Source organism: Scyliorhinus torazame, chromosome 11, assembly GCF_047496885.1.
Source record: "Scyliorhinus torazame isolate Kashiwa2021f chromosome 11, sScyTor2.1, whole genome shotgun sequence".
NCBI lineage: Eukaryota > Metazoa > Chordata > Chondrichthyes > Carcharhiniformes > Scyliorhinidae > Scyliorhinus > Scyliorhinus torazame.
In genome coordinates this window covers 199,046,778-199,062,489 of record NC_092717.1, presented here as the reverse complement: position 1 = coordinate 199,062,489, position 15,712 = coordinate 199,046,778, and the positions used below count along the sequence as shown (strand labels likewise).

At 47.2% G+C, this 15,712-nt stretch overlaps 1 protein-coding gene across 1 annotated transcript in view; it reads right to left on the bottom strand.

Annotated features, from left to right (window-relative positions):
- The window catches only part of tg (thyroglobulin), a 613,433-nt gene that overhangs the window by 196,607 nt on the left and 401,114 nt on the right, over positions 1-15,712 (bottom strand). Inside the window, exon 44 of the mRNA XM_072468601.1 lies at positions 13,586-13,750. Coding sequence (XP_072324702.1) covers positions 13,586-13,750 — 165 coding nt within the window. The remainder of the gene's footprint in view (positions 1-13,585; positions 13,751-15,712) is intronic.

The following is a 15,712-nucleotide window of genomic DNA, read 5'->3' as shown; positions in this document are numbered from 1 at the left end:
CTGGAGGAGGGCTTCCTAGGGAAGACAAGGAGACGTTCGTGAGGTGTCTGGTTGGTCGTGGTGCACAGCAGTGATCGGATGGAGTGGAGAGCATCCGGCAGAACCTCCTGCCAGCGGGAGACTGGGAGATTCCTGGACCGTAGGGCCAGTAGGTCGGTCTTCCAGACTGTTCTGTTCTCCCTCTCTACCTGTCCGTTTCCCCGAGGGTTGTAACTGGTCGTCCTGCTCGAGGCAATGCCCTTGCTGAGCAGGAATTGACGCAGTTTGTCGCTCATAAGGAGGACCCCCTATCACTGTGTATGTAGGCGGGGAAACCGAACAGTGTAAAGATACTGTGGAGGGCTTTTATGACGGTGACTGCGGTCATGTTGGGGCAGGGGATGGCGAATGGGAACCGGGAGTACTCGTCAATCACGTTCAGGAAGTACGTGTTGCGGTCGGTGGACGGGAGGGGCCCTTTGAAGTCCATACTGAGGCGTTCAAAGAGATGGGAAGCCTTTAACAGGTGCGCTTTCTCTGGCCTGTAGAAGTGCGGCTTGCACTCCGCAAAGATTTGGCAGTTCCTGATGGCGGTCCTGACCTCCTCGATGGAGTAGGGCAGGTTGCGGGTCTTAATGAAATGGAAGAATCGAGTGACCCCCGGGTGGCAGATGTCCTCGTGGAGGGCCCGGAGTCGGTCCACTTGTGCGTTGGCACATGTGCCGCGTGATAGGGCATCAGGAGACTCGTTTAGCTTCCCGGGACGATACAAGATCTCTGATTTGTTATGCTGTAGGTGTAACATAAGCGGCTTCCTTGTGGTGCACGTGACAAAGGAAGGTTCAGACATGGAGATAACTTCAACACGTTTATTAAACTATTTACATTTCTATTGCTCGGGTTCGACACTACTGCTCATCCTACTATAGCTACCCAGACTGACTAACCAGTTGCTGCAATCCACGTGGTGGGTGTAATATTGAATCAACCCTGTGTCTGTACTCACTGACTGTCTCCACTGGAAAGAGGCAGATCATGTGTGTGATATCCTTTACATATGGGTTGGTGTAATGCCCCCCTGTGGTCGTGTCACCTCCTTGTGTATCGTGAATGTCCATTGGTCGTATCCTATCTCACTGATCTATTGGTTGAATGTGTGTGTGTGATGTCTTTGGTGCTCCCTCTAGTGTCTAGCTAGCCTACATGTATTTACATTGATGCACATCACCACAATCTCATCGTTGTAGGTGGAGAGCTCAATCCTCCACCATAAGATCTTATCGTTCTTTATCTTGCCCCGCTGTGCATTATCGAACATGAAAGCAACCGACCATTGGTCAGTGAGGAGAGTGAATCTCCTGCCGGCCAGGTAGTGCCTACAGTGCCGCACAGCTTCTACTATGGACTGGGCCTCCTTTTCAACTGAGGAATGGAGGATTTCTGAAGCATGGAGTGTGTGTGAGAAGAAGGCCACAGGTCTGCACGCTTGGTTGAGGGTGGCCACCAGAGCTACGTCGCACGCGTCGCTCTCGTCTTGGAAGGGAAGGGATTCATCGATTGCATGCATCGTGGCCTTTGCAATGTCCACTTTGATGCGGCTGAAGGCCTGGCGGGCCTCTGCCGACGGGAAAAACCGTGGATTGAATTAATGGGCGGGCCTTATCCGCATAGTTGGGGACCCACTGGGCATAATATGAAAAAAATCCCAGGCAGCATTTCAGGGCAGGAGCAGGAGCAGTGGGGGAGGGCAAACACCATGCGTTCGGGATCTGGGCCTATAACTCCATAGCCGAAGATGGCTAGTCGGTCGGTGCTGAACACGCATTTGTCCTTGTTGTAGGTTAGATTAAGGATTTTTTGCGGTATGGAGGAATTTTCAGTGGTTCGTGTCATGGTCCTGCTGGTCGTGGCCGCAGATGGTGACATTATCGAGGTACAGAAATGACGTACTAATCAACCATTCAAAACAAACAAAGAACAAAGAAATGTACAGCACAGGAACAGGCCCTTCGGCCCTCCAAGCCCGTGCCGACCATACTGCCCGACTAAACTACAATCTTCTACACTTCCTGGGTCCGTATCCTTCTATTCCCATCCTATTCATATATTTGTCAAGATGCCCCTTAAATGTCCCTATCGTCCCTGCCTCCACTACCTCCTCCGGTAGTGAGTTCCAGGCACCCACTACCCTCTGCGTAAAAAACTTGCCTCGTACATCTACTCTAAACTTTGCCCCTCTCACCTTAAACCTATGCCCCCTAGTAATTGACCCCTCTACCCTGGGGAAAAGCCTCTGACTATCCACTCTGTCTATGCCCCTCATAATTTTGTATACCTCTATCAGGTCGCCCCTCAACCTCCTTCGTTCCAGTGAGAACAAACCGAGTTTATTCAATCGCTCCTCATAGCTTATGCCCTCCATACCAGGCAACATTCTGGTAAATCTCTTCTGCACCCTCTCTAAAGCCTCCACATCCTTCTGGTAGTGTGGCGACCAGAATTGAACACTATACTCCAAGTGTGGCCTAACTAAGGTTCTATACAGCTGCAACATGACTTGCCAATTCTTATACTCAATGCCCCGGCCAATGAAGGCAAGCATGCCGTATGCCTTCTTGACTACCTTCTCCACCTGTGTAGCCCCTTTCAGTGATCTGTGGACCTGTACTCCTAGATCTCTTTGACTTTCAATACTCTTGAGGGTTCTACCATTCACTGTATATTCCCTACCTGCATTAGCCCTTCCAAAATGCATTACCTCACATTTGTCCAGGTTAAACTCCATCTGCCATCTCTCCGCCCAAGTCTCCAGACAATCTAAATCCTGCTGTATCCTCAGACAGTCCTCATCGCTATCCGCAATTCCACCAACCTTTGTGTCGTCTGCAAACTTACTAATCAGACCAGTTACATTTTCCTCCAAATCATTTATATATACTACAAAGAGCAAAGGTCCCAGCACTGATCCCTGTGGAACACCACTGGTCACAGCCCTCCAATTAGAAAAGCATCCCTCCATTGCTACCCTCTGCCTTCTATGGCCTAGCCAGTTCTGTATCCACCTTGCCAGTTCACCCCTGATCCCGTGTGACTTCACCTTTTGTACTAGTCTACCATGAGGGACCTTGTCAAAGGCCTTACTGAAGTCCATATAGACAACATCTACTGCCCTACCTGCATCAATCATATAGACAACATCTACTGCCCTACCTGCATCAATCACTGCCCTACCTGCATCAATCAGGTCCATCTCCCGTTGGAAGACCGAGACTCCATTTGTGACACCGAAGGGAACCCTTAGGAAGTGGTAGAGCCGCCCATCTGCTTCGAATGCAGTGTATTTGCGGTCGCTAGGGCGGATGGGGAGCTGGTGGTAGGCGGATTTTAGATCCACCGTGGAAAAGACCTTTTATTGTGCAATCTGATTAACCAGATCAGATATGCGGGGGAGAGGGTACGCGTTGAGCTGCGTATACCTGTTGATGGTCTGACTATAACCGATGACCATCCTATGCTTCTCCCCGGTCTTTACAACCACTACTTGAGCTCTCCAGGGACTGTTGCTAGCCTCAGTAATACCTTCCTTCAGTAACCGCTGGACGTCCGACCTAATGAAGGTCCGGTCCTGGGCACTGTACCATCTGCTCCTGGTGGCGACAGGTTTGTAATCCGGGGTGAGGTTCGCAAAAAGGAAGGCGGATCGACCTTGAGGGTCGCGAGGCTGCAGACAGTGAGGGGGCTATAGGGCCGCCGAATTTAAAAGTTAAACTCTGGAGGTAACATTGGAAGTCTAACCCTCGGAGCGTGGCAGCACAGAGGTGAGGGAGGACGTAGAGGCGGAAATGTTTTAATTCCCTTCCCTGGATCGTGAGGTCGCTATGCAGAACCATTTGATCTCTACAGAGTGAGACCCGGAGGCCAGGGAGATTTTTTGGTTAACTGGGTGGATGGGAAGAGAACAGCGCCTTACCATGTTGGGGTGTATGAAGCTCTCTGTGCTCCCAGTGTCGATCAGGCAGGATGTTTTGTGCCCATTGATGAGCACGGTCGTCGTCGCGGTCGAGAGCATTCGGGGCCGAGACTGGTCCAGGGTCACCGAGGCAAGTTGTGGCAAAAATTGGAGGTTTTCCTCGGGTGGTGTGTGGTCATCCGAATCGGGGTCCTGAGACTCCAGCCAAGAAGGCGCCGCCCTCTGGTCGCACATGGCTGGGGGTGTGCAAGATGGTGTGCAAGATTTCGGCTTCCATCCGTCGCACGTGGTCCCTGGGGAACAAGATGGCGGCGCCCAGGGCCCGCACGTGGCTCTGGAACAGGAAGATGGCGGCACCCGCTGACCGCACATGGCACGTGGAGAGAGTTGGGGTGGAGGTCCCGGTTCGCCCCCGGAGACCACGTCGACCGCCCGGGCCTGGCATACCGCCGCAAAATGGCCCTTTTTGCCGCACCCTTTGCAGGTGGAGGTGCGGGCTGGGCAGCGCTCGGGGATGCTTGGCTTTCCCGCAAAAATAACAGCGGGGCCCCCCGGGGTTGCCTGGTAGTCGCGCAGCACAAGCTTGTGGGGGGATGGGGGATGCATCGGAGTCAGCCGCGGGGGGGGGGGGGGGTTCCACGCTGCCCAAGGGTCTGCCACGTGGTCAGGTACGTAAGCGTGGGCGTTTTGGGAGGCCACATCCAGGGAGTTAGCAAGGGCCCATGCCTCCTTGAGGCCTAGCGTCTCTTTTTCTAGCAGCCGCTGGCGGATTTGGGAGGACAGCATACCTGCAACTAATGCGTCCCGGATCAAAAGATCTGTGTGGTCGCTGGCTGAAACTTGCGGGCAGTCACAGTTCCTACCTAACACCAGAAGCGCACGGTAGAATTCCGCTAGCGATTCCCCGGGGATTTGTCGCCTCGTCGCTAGCAGATGTCAGACGTAGACCTGGTTTACTGGGCGAATATCGTGTCCTTCCAGCAGGGTCATTGCGGCCTCGAAATCGTCCGCATCCTCGATGAGGGTGCACATCTCTAGGCTCACCCTCGAGTGGAGAACTTGTAGTTTCTGGTCTTTCGTAGGTGCAGTCGTGGTCGTCCTGAGGTACCCTTTGAAGCACGGCAGCCAATGTTTGAAGGTTGCCGCTGAGTTTTCCACGTGGGGCTGAGTTGCAGACACTCCGGCCTGATTCGGAGCTCCATTCTTTAAAATCTAGTCCAATTAATTGATGCTCGGTCAATAACCCCAGAAGCGAGATTGGATGACAATTGAAGGCTTTATTGGACTAGGTGTTTCCCCCAGCAGTGAAGGTACAGAATGCAGCTGCTAGGGAGACACAGGCTCTTATACTCCGCCTGACTGGGCGGAACCAGCAGGCAGGCTTCACCAATGATATTGCTGTCTCCGGTACCTCCCACACCAATGGTCTTACAGCATTAACCTGGGTACCGTAATACCCTTAATACCGACTACCACAGAAAGTGAATCGTAACTTTAAATATTGTGATACCCAGTAAGGAATTCATCTCATTATTAGAGACTGCTGATCAGAATCCTGAAAAAGAATGAGCTCACTGAAAAGAAACTGCAAGACATGGTATTTCCTGGAGTATTTTACAATAACAGCACCACAACAGAACTTATTACATTTGGAGCTGGAGATGTCCCCACCAGGAGGTGGATCCATTGTGTCCTATTGTGTAGAATAGGACAAGAGATAAGAGGCACGAACGATCGGCCGTTCAGCAGAAAGGATCCAGGAAAAAAATTGATTCACAGAACAATGGGTGCAATTCTCCCAAAACATTTCCACGTGTGGTCTTCAGGGGGAAATGAGGTGTGATTCCCATTGAGTGGTTTGGCACGATCCAGATTGCAAACCACTCACACCACAATTTGTTAGAAGCGAGGGGTGATTCGTGCCAATGTGTTCTGTGGGACTCCAGGACACCGACAAGGCCTGATCCTCAGAGATCAGGGAATCCATTAAACAGTGTTCCCTGGTCTCAGATTAACTCTACTGCCCCCCCCCCCCACTTCTCACGAGCAAAGATCCCCCTTCTCATCACATCGCTGTCATTATCACCCCCCGCCAAGTGAGCGACACCCCACTACAGGGTTGATAAAGGCCCCTCCAACTTCAGGGACGCACGCTGACCCCCTCCTCAGTCTTCCCCTTCAGATCCCACATGCCAGGTTGGCACTGCCAGGGTGTCACAAGGCAGTGCCAGGCCATTGTCCAGTCATGTCCCTGACCATCTGGGGGGGGGGGGGGAGGGGGGGCTACGAAGGCCTGTGAGTCCCCCTCGGCTTGGTTATCCCTTCTATTCAGAGAATTCAACAGTGGCTACGAGGATGTCCTCATTAAGGAACTCTTGCATTTCAATGTTTAAGTGGTACCAGATGCTTCTTTGGTGGAAAGGTACCTCCAGTGCAGGCATGCTGTTCAGGCATCAGAGGTTGAAAAAGATTCCGTCTAAAATATGTCCAGTCTAAAATAAATGCTTTCAGACTGAGCATCTGCACTTTATAGGATCCACTTCAGGCATTAAAGAAAACCATTACGAAAGAAATGCACTCAGGTAGTGCACTTGCTCAAACGATGAAGCCATTCAGAACTAATGATCCGTGAAGTGCTACAAGAACAAACAAAGCCAACCCTCCTTTGAGATAGCCTTCAGCTGTCAATCAAGATTAATGTAAAAGTCAGTGGGGTGTGAAATTCAATGGAAAAAAACTAGTCTAAAGGGATAAAAGAAGGCATGCTGCAACAGTGCAACCACAAAGCCTATTGAAACATCAAGGGGAGTGAAATTCTTCTCCAAAAGACAAGGTGCAGCATGGCTCTGTCCTGTAAGAGGATTTTAGGACAGACAGACTGCAGTTGTGCTTCGCCCTGTTATTGATGGTAAACATGAAAGAGAGTAGGCTTTAAGGCTTCACAGACCCAAATCGACCCCCATCCCAGGGGATACCTTTACCTGGCCCCCTTCAGCCCTTCTCGATGCCCCCAAGTCCCAGCTCCCTTGAAGGACTCCCCACAGCATTTGGCTGTGCCTTGTGCTCCCTGGAGGTTAGTGGAGAGGTACCCCGCTTTGAGGGAATTGCGCTCAGGTGACTTCTCGCTGAGAGTGGAAGGGGGAGCATAGCTGGAAGCTGTTGCATTTTTATCTTGATCTTACTATTGTGATTTAAATGAATGCAAATAAGCTCTGATCAGAATCTCGCAATCCTGATCATGACAACTGGAGCGGAACGGGAGCATTGGAACCTGTTTTGCACCCAGTGCAAATTCCGTTTTGGGCTTCTCCCAGAATTCTCATGGTGTGGAGGGATTTGCACTGGGCGCAACGCGGCTGGAAAATTGCCCCCAATATTCAGTAAGTCGAATTCCAGCGGCTGGGAAGAAAGGAGGATAAAACAAGGTTTACAATTGCCCAAGGCAGGAAAACCTACAGAGAGAGAGAGACCAGGACCAGCTCTCCAGAAGACGGCCTTTGGTTCAAACTTGGCGATGGTGTATCGCACCAGGCCTGATCAACCTGAGGACAGATGGGTAATATCACACACACACACACACACACGAGAATAGATTTGCTTTATGTAACAGTATTTCGTTAGTAAGTTGCTTTCAATACAATAAATCAGTGTGATTGTTTAAACTGAAATTTATGTCTCGGGGTTGTTACTCGATACTACTGACAAACGGTGGAACGTGCTTCCAGGCACAGGTCCACAATATGATAATGATGCAGCAAGTCTCACGTCACTCAGATTTGTAACTTTAACTCTGATTGACGGAGTTTCCCGAGTCCCAGATAACCTGCAATTTTGTTGAGAAATGGACATGTTGCATATGGGGGTGAGTGCCTTTACCTCCTGGATCAAGGGGCCTCTCTGTGAAATCTCTGTGATCAGTGGTCCTTCCTTATGGGATATTCCTCTGATTCCACCATCATGGCCCCTCTTTCCTCCTTTTCCCACCCCCCCTCCCACCCACCTGCTTTTTGTATTTGACTGTTCACATTGAATTTCACACCCCATTGACTTTGAAATCCTCTTGATTGACAGCTGAAGGCTATCTCAAAAGAGGGTTGGCTTTGTTTGTTCTTATAGCACTTCACGGATCATTAATCTTTTGATTTGATTTGATTTATTATTGTCACATGTATTAGTCTACAGTGAAAAGTGTTGTTTCTTGCATGCTATGCAGACAACGCATACCGTACATAGGGAAGGAAGGAGAGACTGCAGAAAGTAATGTTACAGTCATAACTAGGATGTAGAGAAAAGATCAGCTTAATACGAGGTAGGTCCATTCAAAAGTCTGATGGCAGCAGGGAAGAAGCTGTTCTTGAGTCGGTTGGTACGTGACCTCAAACTTTTGTATCTTTTTCTTGATGGAAGAAGGTGGAAGTGAGTATGTGCAGGGTGCGTGGGGTCCTTAATTATGCTGTTTGCCTTTCCGAGGTAGTGGGAATTATAGATAGAGTCAATGGATGGGAGGCTGGTTTGCGTGATGGACCGGGCTACATTCACAACCTTTTGTATTTTCCTGTGGTCTTGGGCAGAGCAGGAACCATACCAAGGTGTGATACAACCAGAAAGAATGCTTTCAATGGTGCATCTGTAAATGTTGGTGAGAGTCGTAGCTGACATAACAAATTTCTTTAGTCTTCTGAGAAAGTAGATTAGTTGGTGGGCTTCCTTAACTATATTGTTGGCATGCGGAGACCAGGACAGAATCATGGAATGGAATCATAGAATTTACAGAGCAGAAGGAGGCCATTCGGCCCATCGAGTCTGCACCAGCCCTTACAAAGAGCACCCGACTCAAGCCCGCGTCTCTACCCGATCCCAGTAACCCCCACGTAATGTTTTATTTTGACACTAAGGGCAATTTAGCATGGCCAATCCACCTAACCCGCACATCTTTAGACTGTGGGAGGAAACCGGAGCACACGGAGGAAACCCACGTAGACACGGGGAGGATGTGCAAACTCCGCACAGTGACCCAAGCCAGGAATCGAACCTGGGATCCTGGAGCTGTGAAGCAACTGTGCTAACCACAAGCTACCATGCTGCCCCAACAGGTTGTTGGTAATCTGGACACCTAAAAACCTGAAGCTTTTGACCCTTTCTACTTCTTTCCCATTGATATAGACAGGGGCATGTTCTCCTCTATGCTTTCTGAAGTCGATGACAATCTCCTTCGTTTTGTTGACATTGAGGGAGAGATTATTGCCGGCGCACCAGTTCACCGGATTCTGTATCTCATTCTTGTACTCGTTTGAAATCCGACCCACTATGGTGATATCATCAGCAAATTTGAGAATTGAGTTGGAGGGGAATTTAGCCACACAGTCATAGGTATATTAGGAGTATAGTAGGGGGCTGAGGACACAGCCTTGTAGGGCACCGGTGTTGAGGATGATCGTGGAGGAGGTGTTGTTGCCTATCCTTACTGATTGTGGTCTGTGGGTAAGGAAGTTCAGGATCCAGTTACAGAGGGAGGAGCCAAATCTCTCCACCCCCATCCCCCCATCTGCACCTTTGCCTCAATATCACCTCAGCTCCAATTCACCCGCCAACATGAGACCATTGATCCCCCTCCCCAACCTTCAAACCCACATTCCTTTACCACAACTGACCCCAACCCCCCACTCGCTGCCCCAAACCATCTGAATACCCCTCAGGCCTGCCCCCTGGACCTCCTCCCTTAACTCTAATAATAGCTACTGAGCATGTGCGTGAGGACCTATGTCACAATGATGTCAGCTCACTGAGAGAAGATGAATGAGAAGCACCTTAGAGAGGAGCTGTAGCCAAGGAATCCTGAGACAAACCCACAAAAAAAAGCAGACACCTGACCAACTGTCTCCCCATTTCCCCTTAACTGTTTGACGCCCTCGCCCTCAACTTCCTCCTGACCCCGCAATCACGATGACTTTTGGCTTCAGCCTCCCCTATTGAGACTGCATGAATGCGATCCTGCATTGTGGGTCTCTCATCACTTTCTGATGAATCCTAGCACAGGGCTAAATAGCTGGCTATTAAATCAGACCAAGGCAGGCCAGCAGCATGGTTCAATTCCCGTACCAGCCTCCCCGTTTAGGCGCTGGAATGTGGCGACTAGGGGCTTTTCACAGTAACTTCATTTGAAACCTACTTGTGACAACAAGTGATTTTCATTTCATTTCATTTTTCATTTCAATCCATTCCCTGTAGGAGAGCTCCATCCAGGGACGGATCTACTATGAAACTAATGAAGTTTAAGCTACAGGGCCCCTAATCCCGGAGGGGCCCCAGAAGCGAGTTTAGTCCACATTGTTTAAAAATTTTGTGTCGACTGTATGAGAAGGGGATTTAAAAAAAATAATATTAATAATATAGTGTAATTCAATACAAAATAATAGTTAAAATAAAAATTAAAAGGCTATTAAAGTATCATGTCAGCTTAAGTGAAAGAGGTTTGGCCTTTAGAGGTCATGAGGAGAAGTGGGGCTCACCAAATAATGGAAACTTCATGGGGGCCATTGAACGTATTGCAGAGTTCAACCCATTTTTACATGGACATATCGAGAAATGTAAAAATGAAAAAGTAAATGCTACTTACCTATCCAAACCCGTGTATGAAGAATTGATAGAAATCATGGGAAAACATGTGCAAGGTGAAATTGTGAATCAAATCAACAACCTAGACACCAAATACTACTCTATTATTGTTGACTCTACGCCTGACCTGACACATGTTGACCAGCTGTTAATTGTGGTTCGATACTGCTATAATGGAAAATCCTGTGAAAGATTTTTAAAATTTTTACCGATAGAAAATCATTCATCCACGTTCTTGTTCAACAAAATACAACAAGTTCTGGGTGTACATAGGCTTTCATTTGAAAATATCCGTGGTCAGTCTTACGATAATGCATCTAACATGAAGGGCTCGGAGAAAGGGCTGCAAGTACTCTTTAAAAACATTAACAGGTACGCAGACTATGTACCATGTGCAGCCCATTCACTTAACCTTGTTGGAGAAAAGGCAGTGTCTACTGTACCTGAAGTTGTTGACTATTTTGGCATTTTGCAGGAGCTGTATGTTTTCTTTTCTGGATCTCCACGAAGATGGGGGATTTTAAACACGCAGGGCAATCTACATTTTTCTCTAAAGTGCTTAAGTGTAACTAGATGGTCTGCACACTATGAAGCAGTCCGGGCAATTAAAAATGGATATATAGGTATTTTACAAACTCTCAAACATATTTTTGAAGACTCAGAAGAGAAGCCTGAATGTAAACGAGATGCAAAGAATTTATACCACAATTTGGTAAAGCAGGAATATGCTATTTTAACAGTCGTTTGGGAAGAAGTGCTGGAGCGTTTCAACAAAACAAGTAAGAAACTCCAAACCACTGATTTTGATGTATTTGAAGGTTTTCTTCTGCTATCATCTTTACTTTTGTTTGTTAAAGAATGCAGAAAAAATTCAGCCGATAGGATTGCACACTATGAATCAAAAGCAAAAGGTTTGTGTGAACATATCACCTCAAGTTATTCTGATGCTTCCAAACGCGTTGTTACAAGGAAATTTTCAGATGGAACAAGTGGTATTGCTTCTTTGAGAGGAGCTGACAAATTTAGGATAGAAGTTCTATATCAACTCTATGACTGCTTGATAACCCAGTTATGCAAGAGGATTGACCCATATGAGCAGATTGCGAAAAGGTTCAAGTTCCTCTCAGAATTGATGAACAATTCTGAAATTGGTGAGGACAGTATTAAACTTATAATATCGTATTACAAAGATGATATTGACCACAAATTAGTAAACGAGTGTTATCAGTTCAAAGAATATTTGCACCTTCGGAAATCCCAGAACACAGAAGAAAACATGCCATCTAAAATGCAATGCGCAGAAGTTTTTCAGCTTATTTGTGAGCAACATCTAATTGAAGTGTTCCCCAATATTACTACTGCGCTTAAGCTGTACTTGACAATGCCTATCACGAGCTGTGAAGCAGAAAGACATTTTTCAAAGCTATCCTTTATAAAGAACAAATTTCGGTCTATCACGACTGAAGAGCGCTTAAATTCTTTATGCATATTGTCTCTAGAAAATGACATTGCAAGGAAGCTCTCATATGACAAAACTGTGCGTGAATATGTTGCCAGAAAAAACAGAAAAAAGAGTATTTTGTAAAATGTGCTTCATGGAGTATGCATTCTCATAGGTGTCTAAAATAAAATATTATATTGACTGTGGTCTTTTCTATGTTTTATTTCATCATTCTATGATGCATCATGCATGTATATAACATTTCTCTAATGTTCATCCCCCCATAACTCGAAAACTATAAGGCATAGGAATTTTTTATTCACAGCAGTGACTTTGACATGTGAGATAATCCAGGACAGCAATTTTAATCAAAATCTGAGATGTAGTGGTTACATTTTTTTTAAATTGTGGTGATCTGTCATGGAACAACCCCATTGAAGAAGATAACAGTGGTTACCCAGACCTCGTTGCTGGTTGCGAAGGGGCCCCCATAACAGTTCAAGCTTCAGGGCCCCAAAAATATAGGTCCGCCACTGGCTCCATCACAGCCTCACAATACTGTGGCTGCATATCACCTCCATTACTTTTTTATCCAAGCTGTTTTCAAGGGATTTAGGGATAAGGTTTATGATTTGACACAGCTTTGCTTGCCAGGAGTACTAAAATTGTAAAATTTACAAGTGTTCCAACTGCCAATTTGTACACAAATATGGGTTGTTTTATGTTGAACTGAAAACTCACTGAGGCTGCCCAGACTCATTTCACTAACAGTGCTTCCATTTGGCAGAGATTCATTCTCTCTGTCCGGGCTGTATTTAATTCCAGCAACCAGATGCAAAGTGTTATTGTCCTATTTCTAATCGGCTGCGTCACTCAGTTGACATTAAGTTAAAATAAAACTTAGATTCTTCTGCAGCTCGTAGGGTTGGTTTTTTTGCCCGGGTGTTTTCTTTGTCAACATTAGGTATCCCGTTTAGAACGTGAGATGGCTCAGGCTGGAGACCTCTCCCTGTGGTTGTTGAGTGCTAGATGTCCCCTCTCCCGAATGCGGCAGCTTATCACTGTACATTGTGCATTTAGCTGTCCACCTGAGACTGTCCGAGGCTTAACCCTTTAAGGCAACTGTCCCTTGGGGCAAGCGTGTAACCTTCTCAAGTACCTCCTACCAATGAAGCATAAAATGATACAGGAAGAGACTATTTGGCCAACACTACCCGTGTCAGCGCTTAGAAAGAACGATCAAATTATTTCCACTCCTTTGCCCTTTCCCTTGCAAACTTTTCTCCTTCCAAGTATTTATTAAACAACCTCTTGAAAGTTGCTGTTGAGTCTACTTCCGCCACCTTTTCAGACAGCAAATTCCAGATCATAACGACTTGCTGTCTAAAAGAAGATACTCCTCACCTCACCTCTGGTTCTTCTATCAGTTGACACAGGAAAACTGATGGAAAACATTCACGGACCAATGCATAATGCTAGATATCAAGTCAAAAGCATGACCCAAAAATCATGATCGCTGAAATTAAGGTTTCTGGAGAGGAATGTATGATTAACAGAATATTTACTGGACTGTTACTGACCTTAGTCTGTGCGGTGTTCAGGGTTAGTGCAGGTAGAGCTCGGAGGCAGGATAAAAGGGATGTTTTGTTAAAAGTTGTGCAGCCAACCTCTTCAGCCAGGTTGATCATTTGCTCCTGTGCTCTCTTCTTACTCGTCACTGCGTTTGGAGACAAGGCCGATCCTCCCTTAACAATGCAAAATAAGTTAAAAGTGTAAAAGCTGAACTAGTATTGAAGTAGAATGATACTAATTTGCACATTTTAACCAGCTCGTTTACTAGTAAGTCAGGCAGCAAAAGGAGAACGCCAACGCGCGTCATGTCAAGTCACAGCTACTGTGTTGTAAGCTTTATTTTATCTGTACCCCTATTCTCCCTGAAGCAGTCGGTAAACGTTAAAAACCTGTCAGATAGTAGGAGGAATGGAAAGTGACGGAGATATAAAGAATCGATACAGCAGGGAAGAAGGCCATTTGGCTCATTGTCTTTGTGGTGGCTTGAGACATGCACTGGAGGTTTTCAGTAATAAGTAAAGGGGTTTATTTTTTTTTAACAAACATTTTATTCAGGCATTTATGGTTTTATAACAACAAAAGATACAGTAAACATAATTCAGTGCGTAACACCTCCCCCCAACCAACAACCATTCCCCCATCAACTTGGCTGATACACACACTCCCCAAGTCCCTTCATCCCTTCTAACAAAGGGGTTTATTGATGAAAGGCAAAGATAGTTAGATGACAGGCACAGAACGCTATACAACAGAAGCTGGATTCTCCGCACCCCGACGGCAAAATCGAGTTCGGCGGCGGGGCGGAGAATCCGTTTTACCGCACGAAATCGGGATCAGCGCCGGTTCCGCTATTCTCCATCTCCCAAAAAGCGCCGTACTTGGGGAGTACGCCGCGCTGAGTATCCACCACCTCAGGCCATTGCCTGAGGCCAGTGCCGCTATTCTCCGGCCCCGACCGGCCGAATTCCCGATGGCATGGTTCTAATCTGGTCATGCCGTTCGGGAACCTCATGTGGCGCATGCGTACTCAGTCCAGGACCACAACAGGTGGGGGAGGGCCAATCGGCAGTTTGCCTGGTGTAAAAGACCACAGTTTTCACGACGGCGTGGGGATGTAGTCCCAAAATTGGAGAATCCAGCCCCAGGTCTTTAAACTTCAGCTCCCTTGTCCACACAGCCTGGGGTCCTGCTCCCAGACCTCGCGCAAACTCCTCATTGGCCAGGGTTCGCACGCTCCTCTGCGATTGGTCCTGAGCCGGTCATGTGGTCTGTGAAGCCCACCCCTGCAAAGGGGCCATTTCACCACAGTGTCCATGCTGGCACTCCTAAGGAACAATTCACATATTACCACACTCCCACCCCACTTTCTCCCCACATCCCTGCACATTCCTCCTTTTCAGATATTTAGAAAACAGAAAATGGAGAGAAAATTATAGCAGAAGAAATACAGAAGTTAGAGTTCTTGAAAAATAATGAAGTTGAGTCGGAGCCTCTTCCTCTTGAGGCATGTCACAATTTCCGTTCACTTAACAGCTGTATGTGCTGTACTTTGACCGATATCTGAAAATGTAACACATGCCACACCACACATCTCCTGACTGGAAATGTAGTAACCACACATATTTCCCTTCAATCAGAGCTGTGGAGAACTGAACATGAAGGTATTTGTCACAGGTTATTGGTGTGAAGTTTTGTACACTTTTTAAAATCAGTCTCAGGATGCCGGCGACATTGGGAAAGCTGGGATTTACTGGCCATGTCTCTTTGATCTTGAGGGAGCGGTGTTGTGTCTTCTTCAACATACAGTCCTCGTAGTGAAGGGTGAAGGTGCACCCACAGTACTTTCAGGGAGGGAATTTGAGGATTTTGACCCAGCGACAACGTAAGAGCAGTTTTATAAGGAGGATATATGTGACTTGGAGAAGAATTTGTAGGGCTGGCATATCCAAGCATGTTTTCCCCTTGTCCTTCTGGATGGGAGAAGTCTGGCTGAGGTGCATTTCTTTGGGTCTTCCTCAGTGGTGTGAAAGTGAGTGTCAGCAGGTTATTTGCCTGTAGAGGAGTATTCTGTTCTTATCTCAGGATCCCCCTTTCCACAGGATAGTGGAAATGCTTTCTACATCTTGTTCCTCTTC